The sequence below is a fragment of the Zootermopsis nevadensis genome, unplaced genomic scaffold (assembly GCF_977971745.1).
Source record: "Zootermopsis nevadensis isolate Lab colony 2312 unplaced genomic scaffold, Znev_1.0 Znev_ptg000025l, whole genome shotgun sequence".
Classification (NCBI taxonomy): Eukaryota; Metazoa; Arthropoda; class Insecta; order Blattodea; family Termopsidae; genus Zootermopsis; species Zootermopsis nevadensis.
The window spans coordinates 4,703,135-4,724,672 of NW_028259157.1; the positions used below are offsets into that span (position 1 = coordinate 4,703,135).

General features: G+C 37.8%; 3 protein-coding genes across 3 annotated transcripts in view; 2 read left to right on the forward strand and 1 right to left on the reverse strand.

The window, feature by feature from the left end:
• The window catches only part of LOC110828221 (small ribosomal subunit protein mS37), a 29,525-nt gene extending 12,727 nt beyond the window's left edge, over nucleotides 1-16,798 (reverse strand). Inside the window, exon 1 of the mRNA XM_087356129.1 lies at nucleotides 16,670-16,798. The gene's annotated coding sequence lies outside the window, so the exon portion shown is untranslated. The remainder of the gene's footprint in view (nucleotides 1-16,669) is intronic.
• Nucleotides 6,750-13,768, forward strand: LOC110828231 (transcription factor RFX4). The gene is made up of 7 exons (XM_087356079.1): nucleotides 6,750-6,945; nucleotides 7,929-8,179; nucleotides 8,887-9,026; nucleotides 9,653-9,683; nucleotides 10,383-10,586; nucleotides 13,121-13,270; nucleotides 13,751-13,768. The coding sequence occupies exons 1-7, from the start codon at nucleotides 6,750-6,752 to the stop codon at nucleotides 13,766-13,768; spliced, it is 990 nt and encodes a 329-aa protein (XP_087212205.1).
• Nucleotides 13,822-20,645, forward strand: LOC110828220 (transcription factor RFX4). The gene is made up of 6 exons (XM_087356080.1): nucleotides 13,822-13,994; nucleotides 14,877-15,074; nucleotides 15,777-15,989; nucleotides 16,692-16,880; nucleotides 17,469-17,581; nucleotides 18,611-20,645. The coding sequence occupies exons 1-6, from the start codon at nucleotides 13,904-13,906 to the stop codon at nucleotides 18,824-18,826; spliced, it is 1,020 nt and encodes a 339-aa protein (XP_087212206.1). The 5' UTR covers nucleotides 13,822-13,903; the 3' UTR covers nucleotides 18,827-20,645.
• The last annotated feature ends 893 nt before the right edge of the window (nucleotides 20,646-21,538 follow it).

Consider the following 21,538-nt stretch of genomic DNA (forward strand, 5'->3'; position numbering starts at 1 on the left):
CCTCATCGAGAACAAAGGGGTGGCCAGGACATGTACTTGTTGGGCCATTATTGTATGAGTGTAGAACCTGAAAGGAGAACATCTGTTTGACGATTTTTGAGATGACGCCAAGGAGAATATTTTAAACTTAGAGGAAAGTAGTAATAGGCCAGAGAAAACTTTACATTGAAAAATTTAATAATCTATATCATAAAATATTATTAATATGGTCAAATAAAGGTTAAGATAGGAAGGATATATAGCACGCATGGACAGATGAGAAATGTACACGAAGTTTTATTCGGAGAACCTGAAGTAAAGAAACCATTTGAGAAAACTGGGCGAAAATGGGAGGATAATATTAAAATGGACTGGATTTATATAACTCAGTATAAGATTTAATGACGGGATCTTGTGAACACGGTAATGAGCATTCAGATTCTATAAAACGAGGAATTTATTTACTAGATTAGCAACTATTAGCTTCTCATGGACGACACTGTTCTGTGGAATTACTTAAGGGAAAACAAAAAATCCATACGAACACCGACTAAAATCTCGTGAGAAAATCCAAAGACGACCTTTTGTGATCATGGTAATGAACCTTAGAATTCTGTAAAAACTGATACTTTATTGACCAGTTAAGCAACTATTAGTTTCTCGAGGAAATTTCTGTTCCGTGTAACTATTTAGGGGGAAATAAATTCGTTTAAAACTAATTAAAATTAATGAAATGGTAATGCACCTTCATTCTACGTTGAAAGACAGGAAATTTCTTTACCATACATTTAATGAGCTTTAGTTCAGAAATGCATTTATAATCTCATTCAGACGCGTGAGGAATGGACATTATATTGCATATGTAATGCGGGGTGTATACGGCATTGCCCCGCGAGCTACCTGATTGAGCTGTACCAGAGAATTGGGCACTACATCATAGGGGCTGTAGCTTGACAGCAAAGGGCGCTGCTACTGGTGGCTGGATATCATTTTCCACCTGCAAACTCCCCTAGGGGAAGTGGCTTTCATATCAAACGGGACGTAGTCATCAAGTATTACCTTTTGTAAAGTACTTTCAGCACGTGCAGGCCTCAGCTCACAATGCAATTTACTGCAACGATACACTCAACAGAGGGGATTTCATCTCGAGATCAAAAACATGGAAAACAAATTACTAAAGCATCAAAGTCTGAAGGTCATTATGTGCAGATTTTTCAGAGCTGAATTGATCACAAGAGGAAAATATGTTTTCCTCTTATTGACACATACACCGTCTTAGGTTCCCGAACTTTATTATATAAATCATTTGAAAACACATTTATGTATGTTATGAATAAGTAATCTAACGTTAAAAACATTCACCATAAATATGGTGCTTTTTAAAATTCCAAAGTCTCTTAGTTTTGAAAATGCAATTTCCCGCTAAATTGATTTAATCTGTAACACGATATGTTTTACACGATGTATCGTTTTATTGAATTAATAGACCCATGATTCGATCTGTATGACCGCACGCTGATATTAATTTAATCTTGCACATATAAAAGTATTAATTAAAATATGAAGTTGATGTCACCATAAAAATATCTCATACAAAATTTAAATGATTCAAGAAAAGCAAAATATTTCGTGCGGTCTTCATGTCATTATATTTGGCTATATTTTCCTAAAATGAACATCACTGTAAAAAGATAATCTTTTCCAAAGATCACCACGTAAATCGACAAGCATCTACACGAAATGGCATTAGGTTTATCTCAAACTAGAGAGACCGCATCATGGTACTGACTCCCAGAACTAAATAAACAAATTTCGGGTGATATCCACTGGCATGCTCTTTGTTAAGACGTTCAAGAGAACTGCCCGTAATAGTATGCACGTATTTTAGTTCTAAAAATTATCACTTTCGCATTTTAATAAAAATTGGTGAAGATCATGTCGCTGACTCCTTCGACAATTATTAACTCTTCATTTTATATTTGTGTGTTTCGTATGATTTTCAGTATAAACAGGGATTATTTCCTTAAACAGCACTGACCAGTTGATCTTTGTAATGGTAAAGAGTGGTGTTTTCATTGCGGTACGGACTGAATCACTAAATATTATTTAAACGAGCTTCATCTTTAAAAGGTTAATATACGTTTCCCTCACTTTAAGATATGGGGCAACTGTAACGTGATAGGTAAGGAAAATCGAAACATAATGCGTCCCAGAATCATTCTGTTCACTGCAAATTCCACGTGTATATCCCTGAATAAATCTGAACTCCGCGGTGTTAAGCACGTGTGTAACATGGCCGAGTGAATGAGTTGCAGGGATCTTGGTGAGAGTCAAATGACACATGGCTGTCGGCTACTTCTTGATTTGTTCAAAGATTATTTTTAAACTGCAAGATTATGTAATGTCTCAGCATTGGGCTGGAGAGACGGATGTCAGCTTCGAGAACTCTCAGTTAGCGTAGCCGATCTCCAGACCCTAGAATCGAACGCAGAACCTTCGCAGTGAACATAACTACTCGACGTAAACTGTCCTGGTAGCGCGCTATTTTCAAGAAACAGGTGTTCGTTAGGAGGGTTCGATACCAGAAATGCGTAACAGAAACTCTCATTTACATTAATTCATGGAAAAGAGAAGGGAACAAATGAACTCATATTAACGACAGCAATAAATATTCGTATTCACAAGAATTTCATCTTCTAAATCCCAAGTCCAACAGATTTTTATGAAATAAAGAAAAGTCTTTGTTAATCTCGGTGAGATTTAAAATTTGGTCACAAGAGAAAAATAATAATGAAAAGAATAAAATTGCTTAAATTGTTAGATGAATTTCCGTTAAATTTCAACGGGCTCGTTGCTAGTACTTACTATTTATGCACGTTATTCTTCAGTATAAGAGATCGTATCAGTTACTTACAGCTCATAAAATTGTAATTCTATAGTCTAAGCCTTACATATTTCGCGTTTTGGATAACAGACTACATGAAGAATATAAATTATTTCAAAATTATATTCTCTAGTTTAACTTTTTGCCTCGTTTCTAGGAGCATTGCCACCAGCAGTTTCAAAGATGTGCCTGTTAAGATGGCTGTCTTCCAGGTTGTAGTGCCGTGTAGTCTGGTAGAAGTTTACGAACGTTTCAGAGGTTCTGCCAGACTAGACGGCATTACGACGCAGAAGAGGGCCATCTTAGAACTCGCCGCCTTTGAAACCTCAAATGCTACGTGCCTCTTAGCTTCGCTGCTGCGTCATTGAGACAATTTCTGCTAAAATGCAATCGCTAAACTAACAGTAAGCTATGCTACCATGTGCCTACCCACAATTTGAGCAATTATAAGTAATTTTGTGATTCGTGAAATTTATAGAAATGAGCTGACGACAGGGAAAAGTGTGGTAATTTATCCGAACGCCATATATGACGGCTGTTTCAGCTTCTTTCTTGACAATGTCTTGTGACCTGGGGTAGCGACAGGTGGGATAGATATATCGATTACAGAGCAACCATCATGGGGAACGGTGTAACCACCAACGCTAACGCCCACCCTCATTCCCGTCCTCAAGCTGCCATCTTGTTGCTAGGCAACTGTTGTAAGCCAATAGAGTTGTTCCTCTGTCCATCTCACCCCCGTCAAAGCTCGATGCTGTCAGTCTGAAACACCTTTCAATTCTTCTGGGTACATTATTATATACGAAGATCTAGCAAGCCCCACATAGAAAAATGAGACCAAAAAAATCATGTGGAATAACTCGATATTAGTATGAATTATATAATTCTTAAGCAATTTAATGATGTTTGGTGGGCAAAAGTTATATAGTGTCAAATGAGACTGGACGATGACAAAAATAATGAATAAGAAAGAATTCTGAACGAAAGCGTCGCGTTCAGTTTTAAGATGGCACCTGGAAAGACCATCAGTCCTCAGTAAAGACAAAAGGGAACTGACCAAGACTCGGACTGGCTAACAACAGAATATAGTCTTAGTCCTTGGATTTTCGCGGCTGGAGTATAATTTGTAACTTCAGCTTTCGGGTGTGAGCAGCGTCGAATGTTGAGTCTCAACAAGTGCTTCAGTAAACATTGCAGTTGTCATATTCAAAGTGAAAGGCAATATGGCAACTGCAATTTTTTTCAGAAACATTGGTTAATACTCAAAAAATGACTTGGCTCACACCCGAAAGCTGAAGTTACACATACAGAATGGAGCACCACACCTTTACAAACCTGTTAGGTGTAGCTTCTGACAGATATCAGAGTTTGCGACCGATGTATTGATAGATTTCTCGCCATAGACAGATATCACGCCCTACAGCCGATATATTGGCAGATACCGCGCTATGCAACACTAACAACAATAATTTTATCTTCATAATCTATAATAAAGAGATGCAGCGGAAGTACTAGCTCAGGATAGAGTCCGGTGGCGGGCTTTTGTGAACACTGTAATGAACCTTTGGGTTTCATAAAGAAAATGGACTATTCTTTGACAAGCCGAGTATACAATCGACTTTTCAAAGATTTTCCCGCACCATAAAGGATTAAGCACATTTTATATAATATACAATTATTGTACGAATAACGATATGTAATTTTTGAAAGGCTCTAGAAGTGTCCAGTGACACTCGATTAAGCCAACTATGATGTAGAATTAAAGAAAAGCACGAAAACCCTTCAGTTCCAGTCGTTCGGGCCTAACATCTACCGGATAATAATGATAATGCAGACTGTAAACATCCTCCTTTTAAATTGAACTTAATTTATGAAAACCATGAACAGAACTGTTCCTAATACGTAGGGGTGTCAACCACTCCCACAAAAAATTAAAATTATAAGAAACAATTTACAAGTTGGCTGTCTTCTGGGTTGTAGAGGTCCTTGCTTCTACCAGACTACACTCCACTACAACCCAGAAGACAGCCATCTTCGTACTCAAAGCCGTTAGAACCTCAAATCCTACTTAAGAAGATTACTCTGAATGATGAACTGGGAATAATAACCCAAGCGCAGAAGTACGCCTGCTTCCACAAGAATCTTTCACAATTCACTTTAACATGTCACTTCAACGCTTTAACAAATCGTTTATGGATACGAAACATGCCGTAAAGAAAGTGTGGGCTACGCAGAAGAGAGAAAATGAAAGAAGACAGATTTCGAAAATATGTAAACTGCATTCTGGTTTTCCTGCATAAACTAAGAAAAGTATTAGAATTTGTGTAGTATGGAACCAGAACATGGGAAGAAACGTTGAAACAAGCTGAACATGGTAAAAGAATGAAGATGATTAAGTTTTAAAATCTGGAAGCCAAAATACTTCTGCATAATAGTCGATAAAGAGAAGACAATTAAGTTTTATAGACTGGAAGCTAAAATATGGTGGTTAAAAACACTTGAAAGTATTTCCAGATACGCTTAAATATTAAGAGCTAAAGGTAAGAAGATTGCATCAGATACGAAGAATCAAAATAATAAAAGTTCAACGTCGCGTGGGTATTACAGCAACACCCACGCAACGCTGAAGTTCACAATCCAGGCACAGTCAACGCAACCACGGCTGACCGTGGACCAACAACGGAAACCTCAAGTAAAACTTTGGGCCAGTGGACATTAAGCTGAGCAACTCAATTTAGATAATACAACAACTCACGTGCAATTAAATGTTCAGTGTGGTATTACATGAATTAAGGTTTTATAAAGTGCGACCTTTTTATAACAAACCGTGTCTTATGAAATGTATGGTTTAATAGACAGACTAATGAATTAATGATTTTGCCACTGATGATGACCTCTTGAGGTCGAAATGCGTTTAGCACTAATGTGTTTTTCAAAATGTGCAAACAGTTTTGTTTGTAGGCATGGTTTTATATATTTTAGGCGCAAAACAGTCTCAACACTAAACACGAGAGACGAGTTGGAAGTCATAAAAAGCACAACGCTGACTTCTAATTTAGACAAAAATGAAAATAAATTAGACAAAATTCGGGATTCAAGACGAACTGCGCTGCATATTCGTGGCTCAGAAATATGATTAAGGTAAAGGAAAAGACGTCAACAGAGAATAACAAAATGTCATATCAATAATAAGGTATATACCTACTATCAGATTCCTTTGTCCTGACCAATGGACGCCTTACGTAAGGTAAAGTAGGAGGTGCGCATGTCTCTCTGAAGAAAGAAACTACAAAGGGAAAGGTGACGCATTTCAACTTAAAAAAATCCATTTAATCCAAATAGTGGATATTTTGTTGTCATCGGCCGCAAATAATAATGCCAGTAAAAGCAATGACAGAGACGTGTCATAGCGCAGATCGTTAGGACAACATATCAAAAGAAAACGAAATCACTGTCAACGAAAATAACATCAGCTGACATGTGTTATTCTATGTCACGTGTGAAAGTATAGAGGTCAATATGACGTTACTGTCAGAATTACAGATGAAAACGTTGATTCGGGCAGATCGCAGAATAAACCTGAAAGAGGAACTATAACCTGCAGCGAGAAGAATAAAGTCGCGGACCCATAACACAGTAAAATAAAACACGTGAATCCATTTGTAACATGAAATATCTGATTCAGATTCCATAGAAGTCGAGACATTTTTGGATCTTCTGAGAAACTGACATGTTCTCAAAAAGGACTCTGTTCTAAGGAGTTAATTACCAGATTGTCGTGTGTGTGCGTGAAGAAAATATTTTTTTTACAGACGCTCAGCCTACATTAATCGAATTTGATTGCTTGGCAGAGCAATGGGTCCGAAACGCAGACAGCAGGGTCTGCATGCCTAGCTGCCAACTCGCGGACCTAAGTTCCATGCCAGGTGCCGAGGTGGACGACATTAACGAGTGCATTCTTCTCGAGGGGGCCCAGGATGGAATTGGAATGCGGGTCGGGGGTGGCGTCCATGATGACGTCACTTCTACGACCTGTATTCATTCGGTTGCACTCCGTCGATTTGCTGCAGAAGCGCCTAAAGGTACACGAATACGATTAAATGCACACTACATGCTCATTAAAATAATGAATCACAAAAGCGCGACTAGTCAAATGAATGCAGGCCGCACTCCAATGTGCATTAGATCGATTCCAGTCCCCCGCTGTTGCGTCTACCCTTAAAACATAATCACTGTTGAGACAATCCCATGGTAGCCGTCACCAAATCACAGGCTTCAAGGCTACGGAAGGACTTCACCTCCCACACTACCGCGCGGCTCTAAGTCTCCAGTACACTGCGAGGTTTGAGCTGTCTTCACTCGCATGGGCTTCGCTGTTCGCGTAAGAACACTGTATGTTTTTTTTCTGTGACCTTGAAGTATGCAATTTGGTGGCGGCTACTATAGTCAAATGAATGTAGGCCGGTCTTTTCTGGATATTTTCTAAGATAGAATTCTAAAATGGTTGTTGCTAGCGCATAGCTATGGGACAATAGACCTACAAGTTGTTATTATTGCGCAAGATTTATATAGGAAAAAACCCAGCTTTCTTTGTATTCAACATTAAAATTGCTTCAACCTTATGGAGCCACATACCGCGAATATTTCAGTACAGTGACAGACTACAGGCTGGATGTCTGGGTCCTGATTCTAGCCAGGGGAAAGACTTAACCTTTGCCACCATGTGCTTAGGTACTCCCTTTTTTAAGATGAGGTGAGACTGTATCTGTATAACTGCGGCAACTAACGGGTCCCTTGTTCGGCTCCCAGATGATACAATAGTGAATATGGAGTATCGGTGGAATGATACTGACAGTAGAAAATCTAAGGACTCGTAGAAAATCCTATATTAAGTCCATTCTAAACACCATACATCCTAAAATAATTTATCTGGAAACGAGCACGGGCCTCCGAAGTGAGAAAGCGACCATCTGCCTTATTTATATCACGTCCTTGCTTATACTTTACGTTAACTCTAAAACAGGCAGAACTTTTGAACAAGACTTGACATTTAGGTTTCATAAAGTGTTCACAGCGGAGTTGTCGAGCCAGACCAATTATAATAAACTAGGTGATGAAGAGGGAACACAGCTGGCGCGCCAGCAAGACAACAACAAAGCGATCCCCCATTCAACACCGCTCACTCTCAATTGGTTATCGGAGAACTATGAGTCCGCTGAAGGTGTGTGCATTCCTCGCAACGTCATCTACAAGCACTACTGTGACTTCTGTCAGAAAAATGGCATGATACCTGTAAACCCGGCAAGTTTTGGTAAGGTGAGAAAACTTTGTTCTTCAGGAAAACTCCGGTTAAATCATCTTTTAGAGGTACAGCAGACTCTAGATAATCCAGGTTCGTTGGAAAATATGTTTTCCTGGCTAATCCGCAAAAAATTAAAGACAAATACGCAAATGTAGCAAATATGAAAGTTTATTTACAGCCATACACTACTTAAATTTTTCAATATTTACGATTTAACAGAAAGGATTTTATATAAAATTTAATACAGTACATACCAACTATTTTTATAAAAGGATTCCAACGGACAGTAATAACGTTCTATTGTAAACTTCAGGTTTTAGTAACAATTTGTTAATACTTTAAATAATATATCGTTGTATTTTTATCCCTTTATTTTTAAACATTTTAACTTTCACAACAGATTTTCTAAATTAATTATTAATTTTAGTTTAAACCATACAAACCCCGTTACCGCCCCTGGATAATCAGGAGTCTACTGTAGTTTAATTGCAAGGCTTATGAAGTCTGTTCCATTAACTTTCAACAAAAAACTCGTCTATCTTTTTCTGGAAGGAGGGAGGTGATCCCCATTTCTTTTGTCAATGGTTTACAACACATTGCTAACTTCGGCAATGAAGTGTCTGAATTCTTTGTACATATGTATTTATTTTTAATTTCTTGGAAACACGTATGACTTTCCAGGTTAAAAACATAAGATCCTAAATATCAGTATATTTTGTAGATCGTTCGTCAGAAGTTCAAGATGGTGAAAAACAGGCGTCTAGGAACCAGAGGCTACTCAACGTATCATTACCACGGCATTGGCATTCGGCACTTCTCCGTGTACTACGAGGAGCAGTACAGTCGAAATGGTATCAACAGGTTAGAAAAGCTGATCTCAGTTTTGTTCACTGACCGAATGTTACCCCTATTTGAACCATTTCAGTTCTGCGTTTGCTTTAGAAAACACATATTTCTTTCTTCTCCCATGCCAATTCCTATTTTTGTTTATTAAAACCACAAATGCCGGTCGCAGTGGCCACGCGGTCTGAGGCATGGACCTCGTGCGCCTAACTGCTACGACCGTGGGTTCGAGTCCCACTCAGGGCATGGATGTTTGTCCGCATCTTTCTGTGTTTGTATAGGAAGAGGTCTTGAGTCGGGCTGATCACCCATCCAAGGAGTCTTACCATTGTCCAAACAGATCAAGAAACTGAATAAATAAACCTCGACACCTACGGGTAAAAGAGGCTGAAAGGAAGAAAGGAAGAAAGAAAGAAAGAAAGAAAGAAATAAAACCACAAATAGCTTCAGGTATCAAGGGATATGGTTTGTCAGTCCTATAACAGTGGTCTAGTATCGTCATGGCATTTTGTGTGTGTGTGATATTAACTGTCTGCATGTGTTTATATGGGCATTTCCACACCTGAAATGTCATAAAACTTCACTGACTGCTTATGACATGTCTATAAGTAATAAGTGCAATTAATTACTTCCAACTGTTTTAGCATACAAGGGAAAAAAGGAGCCAACAATCACGTAAGTAAATTGTTTCTCTAATTTGTAATCGCTAGAACAGATTCTTAAGAGGCTTGTTGACGTCAGGAAAACTAAAGATAGGATGTGAAGAAATGTCCAGTGCACTGTAAGAGTGTGTCTGCATGCAGATGTCAACTGACCCACTTTCATCCTGAAAATCATTTTCAGAATCCAGTATGACTGACTCGGTATGAATATTATGCCGCTGGAGATATACTCAGATTTTTATTTTAACTTTGTCAATGTAAGACAGTGGTTTCCAAACATTTTGCCTGGATCACTTAAAATTTGTTGAGGATCTTGGAGGACCATTTAATGTTGTTTCTGCCTGTCGTTTAACAATTGTTTTACGCTATGCTATAGACCTCGAAGATGAGAATAAAGAAGTTGTTAATGTATTCAGTTTAGTCATAAGAATTTGTCACTTATGTGTAACTTGTTTCTATTTGAAGATTTCTGTCTTCTGGGTTGTTGCGCTGTGTAGTCTGGTAGATGTTTACCGACGTTTCAGAGGTCCTTGCCCTGATGATGAAGGCAGCAGGGACCTCTGAAACGTCGGTAAACATCTACCAGACTATACGGCGCAAAAACCCAACCCAGAAGACGGCAATCTTCAGACTCACCGCCGTGAAAACCCCAAATCCTACAAAGTCTACTCTGCCACGAATAAACGTATTTTCTGTATTCTTCTGTTTTCAGGTCTCTCCTCGACCGCCGACGAATCCCGCATCGCCAAAGGCAAATGTGTCATCCACAAATGTTCCCGTAATAGAATTTCCAAACCTTCAGAACGTAACTCTACCAGCCAGTATCTCCCACCAACTTTTCGGCTCCTTCTTCACGATGTACCGTGCCCACTGCTTGCGGGTCTTCAACTCCATCTACAGGAATGAGCTAGATGAGGTAACTACGCAGTCGACAAACTTCCTGACTCCCTGGTAGTAGAACCCAGAGCTTCATCGCTACGAATACCAAAGTCATTTATTGTAAACTATCTTTCTCAAAACTCATCTCCTCTTTATATTATTCTGTAATCTCTTTATAGGTCTTTCTAGTGACCGCTTTTCAATAGGTTTGGGAGCAAAATTCTGTAAGCATCTTATCTTCCCCCAAAACGCTGCACCATGAAGTTCGATGCAGAGAAGTTATTCAAATTATAAAATCCATATCTAAATAAAAAAGTTATTTTTGTACGTAATTTGTGCGGATGTGGGCTAATTTCTCAGAGCAGCTAAAACTAGTCATGATGTTTGTACCACGCCCGTCCATCTAAAACCCTCACAACCTCTTTAACACTCATCTAAATATTACCGGTACACTCACATGTCCTTGGTCTCTCTGGTAACATACGTATTATTGGCTTCTACATCCCGGCTAATTCCCTCCTAGATTTCACTACTCGTATGTAACAAGTCTCCCAAGCGACTCGTACAAAATTCATCGTTATGTGATCTCCAAATTCTTTGGAACTCGTTAAGAAGGGTACATGTCAAATGTAATTTGTAATTATTGATTACCAAAATACTATTCACTTCATGATTCTTAGGTTCGAATACGTTACAGGCATCACTCTCTTACGAACAGTTACGATCCTGGAGAGAGTTCGTAAAACAAATGTCATAAATTGAGTCGCTATTCCCAATAAGCACAATGTTATAATTGGAGGTTACGTTCCCAGACGACCTAAAAATGACAAAAATTTACAAATCAACTACTTTATTGCACGAAACGAAATATACAAGCCAGATGGAACACGTTACATTATTACGTGTATTATAAAATAGTTTTAACAGAAATGCGACCTACAAACAGCAATGGAAAAACACAATTTCCCTAGTTTCACTGGCTGATTTGGTGGCGTTGAGTCCTTTGTGTTTTCGTTAGCACGTCTTAGATTTTGTACGGAATATTTTAAGCGAATTCGCGTTCCGATGTCGAGACAAGTGGAGGGATACCCTTCGTTGTGTGAGCGAAATGTCGTAAAGCGACAGCTGACTGTACCTACTAGACCTAGCACCTTGTTACCAATACTTGTAATTTGCTATCATGTTATTCCCCCATCGCAAGAGAAGACGTTTCACAAACACAAAAAATACATGTAACTTCAGCAAATTACTTTGAACCCAAATAAAAAATGTATTCCTGTCAGAAATATTTATATGGAAAACGCGACCTTTGAAGTTACAAGTGAGATTTAATATTAGAAGAATTTACGGAGCACGGTAGCTCGAAAACGAGAGGGTGGAAAATGGGATTTGTGTTCAATAAACCACGCACATATTTACATAACATGTCCTGTTTATTAACCAAGGCCACAAAATAAAAAAAAATCAAACTTTTATTGGGAATTAGCAGTTCTTTGAAAAACGCTTTTGTCAATGTCGCCTTCGACGATACGAGCATTACTGCTTTATTGTGTAGAGCAGCGGAATTCAAAGCGAATGGAACAAGAAGTTTGTTAATTTTATAAATGCAGCTGACAAATGGCCGCTGTGGGAAGAACCCCATAGTTGGGTCAGTGAGCAGTAATATGGATATGGTTTCGTGAATTTCAAGATCACAGCTTTAATAAATACTCTTATATTCGAAATAACTTATCCTTGGTGAGATTTCAGGTTCTCACGGCGGTAAGTATGGAGATGATTGTCTTTTGGGTTGTTGCATCGTGTACACTGGTAGAAGTTCACCGACATCTCAGAAGTGCTTGCTGCCTCCATCACCAGTTGATTGAGGCAGTAACCACCTTAGAAATGTCGGTAAAATTATATCAGACTACACGGCGCAAGTTACCATAAACATTATTCTAGGTTTATTTTCGACTACGAAGATTATAAAATGAGATGGGAAGATGATTAGGAATTGGTAACAGTTGCGGATTAGAAAGGAGATACTCCCCCGGCATTCGTCTGGATAAAAATGAAACACGACTGTAGCCTGACTGAAGTGGAAATTCAGTACCTCTGGAATGAAGGTCTCTAACACAAGAAGCTTTGAAAAACTAAATTAAGAACAAAGAAATAAGTGATGCACAAGATAGTAGTGACCTAATTTATCAGCACTGAAATGCAACATTTTTTTTAAAATGGCCAATATAAGAGCGACTTAAGAGCAATTATAATTCTGACTAATTTTATCAAGATCCCGGGAAAATTATTCAAACGAATAGTTTGATAATGTCCTTGTTTCCACGAGGCAAAGGGTGAATCGTACCTTAAGGAAGTAGGCCACATCCGTTTCCTTCCTAATTCATTATGCACGATCATTACAGTCTTAGCCCACAGTAGTCTCCATATTTCGCCACCTCATCTATACTAGATGACCTGTATAAACCACGACGTTGAGGTATTTGTCGCTCTAGGCGACCGCCTAGTTTGCGTAGTGGTCAAACCATCAGTGAGCTGCCAAAAAAGCTCAGGCCTGTACATCGTGTCTTTCAGGTGAAAGAGTTCTTGCAGCACTTCTGGAAAGAAGTACCACTGCATTTCATAGGTATTCTGGGGAGCAACGCAGTGGTCAATATGGTGGGTGTGTGTGACTCAGTTCTGTACCGGAGCATCGCTGGCATCTTTGTGCCCTCAACCCGTAAAGTAAGTGTTCTGATCAAAACACGCGACTCTGCTTTCGGGATTATGTTTATTATTATTATTGACTGCAAATGGTTTTTTGCCCGGTGGCAGTGGTCCTACAATAAGACACAACAGAACAATGAGATACAACAAAACAATGAGACAAAATATCAAATATCAAAATATAGTGCATAACAATCCTTCGGTGCTGTCCGACACAACAGACTGCTGGAGTTCGTCACTGATATTTCTAATGGAAAGGCATGTAGTCCTAAAAATAAAAGGCTTTTACATTTCAATATTGATATTCACCACAGGATTTTTTTTACTTATTAGTGTTCATGTCAAATAAATAGCCATTTCTAGGGGTTTAGGACTATGGTATCAATCAACAAAAGAATCATCTAAGTACAACAATCCCTAAGATATTAACATTCAAACAGTGATAGGCAGACAACAATTTTATTATTGATTGTAGATTCCTGGATTGTTACTTTGCAGGCATCACAACCCAGATGACCACAATAGACATTTTCATCTCCAATCTTCACTTGAAATATCAAAATGTCATTTCTAACAAAATTAATTTGTCACGTTTGAGCTTTATTATTGATTTGTGCGTTTCTTACGCAGACCTCTCCAGCGCCCTCTACAATGCTGATGAAACTTGTACCATTAATAGATGGTTGGTTCTACACAATGCTGGCATCTCTGCCTGCAAACCTATGCACCATAAAACGCAACTGTACGTATCATTACACACTCAACTGGTGTTTATGTTAGTTTCACAGATCACAGTAATTCTATTTTGGTTATTAATAAAATCCGAAAGTAAATTAATTTGTATTTTGTTACGTCTTACTGCAACCACTTGAACCGTTAGGCAACACTGCAGATCATTACATACGGAGCGGATCATCAAACAACATGAGTCGTTCAAGTGCTTACTGACCCTACTGACAGTCAGTGAGTGGTCTTGTACAGCTCACATTGAGCTGTACAGCATTTTTATAAGAGCTATGAAAACAATACACAAAATTGTACAGTTTATTTTAGAAACAGAATCTTTTGCTTCTCAGATACATCTCTTGTCTTGGTTTTACGTTATATTTGACAGTAAGATTGAATTGGGGTAATATTTGATATCTTGCAGTTAAGGTTCTTTTATCGATTGTTTTGGTTGTTTCCTGTAAAAAGACATCACACTGAGACGCATACAGACAGACTGGCATTTGAGGTAAAACTTGATTTGTTTTGCTACAAAATGACACCTCAACCGATTCTGTAAGCTTTCTGATTAAATTTCTATACACTTTCAAAGTTGTAAAGTTCTTTTAGAATCACCCTGTATATTAAGAAACTTTCACTGAAAGGCCCGAAATCTGCCTATAAAATTGTCAGTACGGGAATTCAGTATAAAAGTTTCATCGTATTTTGTGAAATATTAGGCAGTAACTGTTTTATAGATTCCTTCAACAGGAATCCAGATTCCATGCTTTTCCCACGGGATGGATACTTGTACGAAGTCTAAAGTTGTTATTAAAAACATGTACAACAGTCAGATTACTTTGTTTCATAGATGACAAAACTGCATTTTATCTGAAGTAAATGGATATTTATGTTACAGTGGCGCACCATTTTTGTCGGGTCTTACGTCGACTCATCTCGCTGAATGAGATATGGCTTTCAGTGGCTGAACTACTAAAGAATAAAGATTCCTTTTCCAAGATGCTGGCTGATTGGAGGGGTACCGATGTGGAGCAGATTTGTTCTGAGGTTGCTTTTGGTATAAAATGGCCTGAATCCAGACATGTAATGATGAGTTGTGAGTACAACTAACAGTCAACAGCATACCTTTAAGTGATGAACAACATAATAAAATTCTGTACATATGCGTTGTAACATCAATGAGCAAATGCAATCTTGGGGATTCCATTAACAATTTTCATTTCATTGATGCATTAAAACTGTCAGACATGAATACTTTGCGTGACACACATGAAATGTGTAACAGTGTCAAAATATGGGTGATACTGTACTTATAATGTTTCTCTGAAATGTATCATAATGACTGACAACCCAACTATGATATACAGTATTCATTATCTCCAATAATCCTAACCTAACCTAACACAGGATTTATAACTTGATTAGCTTAAGTAACATTTTCTCAGTCCTCTCTCCCACCGCAACAAAAATTATTTTATACTTCTCTTAATATCTCTCCAAAGAGCCTCTGATCTTCTGCCATATTACTAGTGATATATACTGCATGGGGGATCCCCCAGATTAAGTAAATTGTAGTGGAAACGTGATTGGCATGTGTAACAACCACACACAAACATCCATGCTGTAGATGAGATTTGAAAGTGCAATACAAACATTCACTCAGCCTAAGATCATTGGCACATCAGATCACATGATTACTGATCTCGCCTCCACCGAGGTGTGTGAGGTTACTCTTCTAAATAAATCTTCACACTTGAAGACATTATCTCCTCAACTATCTAAATATTAAAATTTGCAGTGTTCAAAGAATTTGAATATCTACTGGAGAGCCAAGTTGGAGTGGACATTTTGGTGCAATGGTTTGAGACGGTGGTAGAGCGATGTGTGACGACAGCAGCCAGAGAGCGTGGCTGCCCAGTGAGACGGATCTCACACCATTTCTTGCTTATCTGGGTCACTGTTGGGGCCAGAGTCCTTCGTGACCTAACCCTCACCTCCACAAATTCATTGGGTGAGTCATGTATGGTCATCTAGTTAACTAAAATTATGTTGCTTCCTATACATTGTAGCATACACGCATAAAAACCTCCCCAAAGAGGCATTAAGTAGTTCAATAACTACAACACATTCCTTATAAACCGTTCATAACTAGAACATTCATAACTTGACATCTATTTTCGCATACGCACATCATATATGAGCGATTCATTTATTTCATAGCTAAGAGTAGGGAAAGGCATCAAGAAAGTCTGCAATGTGTCAGTCTTAAACTCATGTGATTCAGGATGCAATTTCAGTATCCCCAGATCACCAGGTCTACAAACAGGTACTCCTTGTCATAAGTGTGTTTAAAATATGTGATTTCATTTTTATGCGCTTGGCTAATTAAGACTGATTGATCACCAACTAACACGGCCAATAGCCTGAGAATACTTTATTAATGAAAGCCGCTGTGAAAGCTTCACATCATATAATTAAGACTGATTTAAAATAATAGCATTCACTTTAATGTGAATTTCTTGCTGGCCGATTGACTGAGGCAGGGAGAAGAGGCAGTAGTGTATTGTATGGGTGGCTGAATAGGAATATGAGGGGAGAAGAGATTTTCGTTTTTTGATTTATGTGGTTTTCCTTCTGGGACTTTTCTTTGGAACATACTTGTATTCATAAAATACTTATATAGAAACTTACTTTTTTTACATGGCTTGCATAGGCTCATTTCACTTGCTCAGTCTGCTAGCAAATGATTATCTGGCACACTGCGTCGAGTTACTGGAAGCTGAAGAGCGGACATATGAAATGATATGGAACATCTCACTGGATGGTGATGCAATGTCAGTTTCAGCAGCTCCTGGAAAACAAACTGTGCTCTCAGCAACCAACACAAGTCAAGAAATTTTGGGTTCGTATGACTGAAAATCTATTTATTTGATTCTAAAAACAATGTACTGCATGCCTTGCTTCTCTCCCCCCCCCCCTCCGCCATTATTGTAGTTTTTTATTGTTTCTAAATTCTTTAAGATTCTAGCAACACGATATAAAATAATGTGAATTCTCCAGGTGATTTTCAAATAAACACAGCTTGATTTCATAGCGAACACTATTTACTGTTAAATTTGCATGTGCCAACAAATTATTAATTTATGTGTCTGTGCTGTATGCTACTGTGTTCATTAACATTCAATACGAAAAATTTTCTAATACAATATAGAGATCTTTTGTTGATTGCACATGGCTACACATACAACATATTAACAGTTATCCTCCACACTACACTGAATCACATTAAAACATAATGTATCTTCCTTATGACAAAGAACAGGTAATTTGTACTCATCCTCACAATATGTAGAGCTACAACCTATGATTCACTGAATATAACCATCTGATTTATAGGAGTCTGTGTTTCATGATCATGATTTGCTAGATTACTCATTAAAGGTGTCCTTATCAATCTTATTTCATTAATAAATACAAATTAAATTTCCAGAATACCACGAAGAGACGATGATTGCAATGTCTGTGCCATTTACTTACCAAGCTGGTTTGAATGGGGGATCAAAGAATTCATATGACCACATATACCTGTCTACTCAGCGCCAGGTATGAACTGTGACTAGAAAATTATCTAAAATCTTGATTGCCAATTAATTCCATGGAACAAAGCCCTTCTTTAGAAGCTTATAATATGCTCAGCTGGTCAAGAAATTCCCTGCTTTTTATGGAACCTGAAGGTCCACTAATGTGTTCTTAATAGCCTGTCACCAATCCCTACCCCAAGCCGGACTAATCCAATCCACAACCTAAAAATTTATTAACCAAAGATCCATTTTAATATTACCCTCCAATCTAAACCTAAATCAGTCTTGATGGCTAAAATACATGAGAAAAAATTAAACTGGTGAGTACATTGTAGTTCACTTCATTTTTCTGAATTGCAATACAAGTGCATACACACACAAATAGACATTATTTACAATTACACTTGCCTACTTTTTGTGACTTTCCCTTCATACTTGTAATATTATGCAAGTAATTATTCTGCAAGTCGCCCTCAGTGGACTAATGGTTAGCATGCTTGTCACTGGACCCAAGGTTCACAGGTTCAAACCAGGCCGAGGTTGATGGATTTTTAAGGGTGGTAAAATTCCGTAGCACAACTTCCTTCGGAGGGGAAGCAAATCCGGCGTACATTTATGGCACGTAAAAGAACCTCACGAGCATGAACGAGATGTTTTGTAAGCAGAATTCAGTGGCTATTTCTCACCCAAGTCTCTCCTGATTCACTAGTAGATGGCTCTAGCAGTCAAATTAGGATTGAGTAGAAATTGTGCAGAGTCAGTGGGCTGGTCACTCACTACTCACATATGCACACTTCAAAGACAAGGAAACCTCCGAAAAGGAGGCGACAAAAACCCACAACCAGGTTGTAGATCCAAGAAACTACAACAATTATTCTGCAAGTATATTTGTTAAACATATGTGCAGTCAGTGGATTGTAATTTTATGGATTATGATGCCCTGTAGTCTTGCAAATGGTTACTTGCACTTAAGAAGAACATATCACCTATACTTATCACACTATTTACCATTAAATAATGCAAAGTTTATAAACAACTATATCTGTTGCAGCCCAGTTATGGAACTAAGGACTTGGCTAATGGCAGTCTGGCATTAGACATTCATAATCAAGACTGTCAATACAGTGAAGGAAGAAGATATGATTTTGTAGATGTAGCATCAACCTCTTTGCTCTGTACAACACCATACACATACCAGGGTTATCAACAATGTACAGTAACAACAGACTGTCACACCAACCGTTCAGCAAGTTTGCCACCACCATAAAATCAGCTTCCATGTGGAATAAATGTGACTTCAACTGAACATTCTGTACAACAATTCTTCCAAGAACTGAGGTGCTCTGTATCAGTGCAGGACATTCCCACTTTTGAAATGTGTGTCTGAGAAACCACTGTCTTTTAGAATCTATATACTCCAAAATTTGTTACCACTACATATTCATAGTAACAGGAGAATTTTCAATAATATATTTTTTCAGACTGCAACAATTTAATGTGGCTAAAGACACAGACTTTTAAGACAGCGAAATTTTTTTGAAATTTTCTGTACATAAGATATAGTGTAACAAGGCACATTTTTCTCATTATTTCGGAACTGCAATCATTGATTTCAATTCACAATAGAATTTCTTTAAAACTGAGCCCACACATTCTAAAGTCATATTTAGAGTACAGTCAATTCATACATATTCTTGACAGCTGCATTTTTTAAAAAAATCAGTTTGTGATTTGCATTATATTAAGTCAACAGAAACCAGAAAGTTTACAGAAGGCTGCTTAAAGAGTTGTTCTTGTATAAATAAGAAGATAAGAAAATAAAATACACAGAACTGACTCCAAGAGCACAGGATGGCTGACAAGTGGAGCTGGCAGTACAAGTCATCTAACGTGCATTGAAAGAGTCCAGCACACAGTAATGAGTAAGCAATTCGTGACTGGTGATGTAGTGCTAAGCATTCACTATGGGTAATCTTCAAGTTGGACTCAAAGGAAGACATGAAGAAAAAACGAATTAAATAAAAATCACTGTAAAATTAAAATATGCTATTAAGGAAACACATGTCATTGCACTTATAAATGCTAGTATGCTTGTAATTAACTTATAATCAGCCTGTGTGTAAGCTTCAGCAGTGGGTGTTGGATGAATTTTGACTTTCAGGTTTCAGCTATATCTATATACTTTCAGGAACAGTTACATACAAAACAATGATTAGGAAGAAAAAACCGATGCAGCTCGAGTGATAATACTGAGATCAGAGGCAGATATGGATGGACTGGATGAAGCAGTTGTCCTGGTCAAGCATATTAAGAAAGGGCAAAATGGTTGTAGAGGTTAGAGTACTAGAGGTTCACAAATAAAGCTCAAATTTACTAATTATTTTTATCAGCTACAAAGTGGAATTTGTGTATTCTTCCAGTGAATACCTATTTATGCATCTGAATAAGTTTTGTTATATTTAACATTTGCCTGCTCAGGGGATAGAATAATATTCATTCCATCACGATATTTTCAATATTGAAATCACTGGAACTCAAGTTACTTGTAATCAAATAATTGAAGTATTAACAGCACCACAATAGTATCACTTGCATTTTTAAAAGCTGAATCTGCATGATTAATTTATCGGTTAATAGTGACTAAACCAACTGCATGTTTTAGAATGACTTGACTGCTAATCTGTTTCATTAGAGTGTATGTGCTTCTTATAAACATATTTGTATAATATTTTTATTTATAAGTACTCTATATGCATTATATTGAAATGACAATACATGCTAGCTCAGCTAACAACTAATATCAAACTAGCTACAGTTTACTTATATTATGACTACTGATGAAGTACAACCAACGTAACTGACTAAATAACAGCAAATGGGTTACTGTTACTCGTTTACCATAAGGCAAACAACAGAATTTTGTCCTGCAGAGTTAAGGTACCAAAGACCAAGCAAACAACAACGTAGCATCAGATATTGAACCTACCAACATGTTTATATAAACAAAGATTTGTATTTATATTGGCTACCAGTATAATAAGTAAGTTTATAATTCCTGGAATATATTACCACATGTTTCAATGTGAGTTATCTTATTTATTGCCACAGTAAATGTAGACAAGAACCAGGGATAACCATAAATTGATCAGCACCACCAAACCTTTCTTTCCTCTGGAAACTGCATGAACAAATCCATAATAGGGAAGTAATAACTGTCTCTATCTTGATGTTTGAACTTTGATATTGCCACATTAATCTCATTCAAATTTGATACAGAGAGCTCACATTAAAAGTTACATTATATTAATAGGGGATTGAAGTCCCTGTATTTTGGAGCTGCTGGCCACACTTTAGCTCTGGTGCTTGGTCAGGGTCATCTCACACCTCGTGGGGCAGTGATCATGAGTGTGGAACAATGATAGAATGATGATTAACAGGGGAAACCTGAAGAACTCGGTGAAAAACCTCTCTTCCTCTCAGGATTTCCAAACAAAATGTGGACACATTTTTCATTTTCCCCATGTATGCCACATGTCCCACTCATTTCATCCTCTTTGACTTAATCAACCTAATAATATTTTAGTGAAGAGCGCAAATTATACAGCTCCTCATCATGCAATTTATCTGACCCTCCTGTCACCTCATGCCTCCAAACATTTCCCTAAGCACCCTGTTCTCGGACATCCTCAATATGCGTTCTTCTCTCAATGTAACAGACCAAGTTTCATGCTCATACAGAAGTTAACACTTTTATGTGATGTGAGATGCACAGCTACCAACGACCATTCACAATCAAAAACGGCATGGAAGGCATATGAACTAATTTATCATCCAGTTTTCTGAGGTTTCTAATAAAGTTATACCTCCTCCTACTAAGGTGTTCTGAGACCATGCCCTCTTCCTTACCACTCAACAGTTCATACCATTAAATGCCACAAAAGGCAAAGATTATAGGTACAGTGAACTGTGATCTAGATTA

Excerpts from the sequence above, each read along its gene's own strand:
- LOC110828231 (XM_087356079.1), top strand. The coding sequence starts at position 6,750 with ATGCCTAGCTGCCAACTCGCGGACCTAAGTTCCATGCCAGGTGCCGAG. Across the intron at positions 6,946-7,928 it reads TGCTGCAGAAGCGCCTAAAG|TGTTCACAGCGGAGTTGTCG; the intron begins GTACACGAATAC and ends GGTTTCATAAAG. Across the intron at positions 8,180-8,886 it reads ACCCGGCAAGTTTTGGTAAG|ATCGTTCGTCAGAAGTTCAA; the intron begins GTGAGAAAACTT and ends TATATTTTGTAG.
- LOC110828220 (XM_087356080.1), top strand. The coding sequence starts at position 13,904 with ATGCTGATGAAACTTGTACCATTAATAGATGGTTGGTTCTACACAATG. Across the intron at positions 15,075-15,776 it reads CAGACATGTAATGATGAGTT|TGTTCAAAGAATTTGAATAT; the intron begins GTGAGTACAACT and ends TAAAATTTGCAG. Across the intron at positions 17,582-18,610 it reads ACCTGTCTACTCAGCGCCAG|CCCAGTTATGGAACTAAGGA; the intron begins GTATGAACTGTG and ends TATCTGTTGCAG.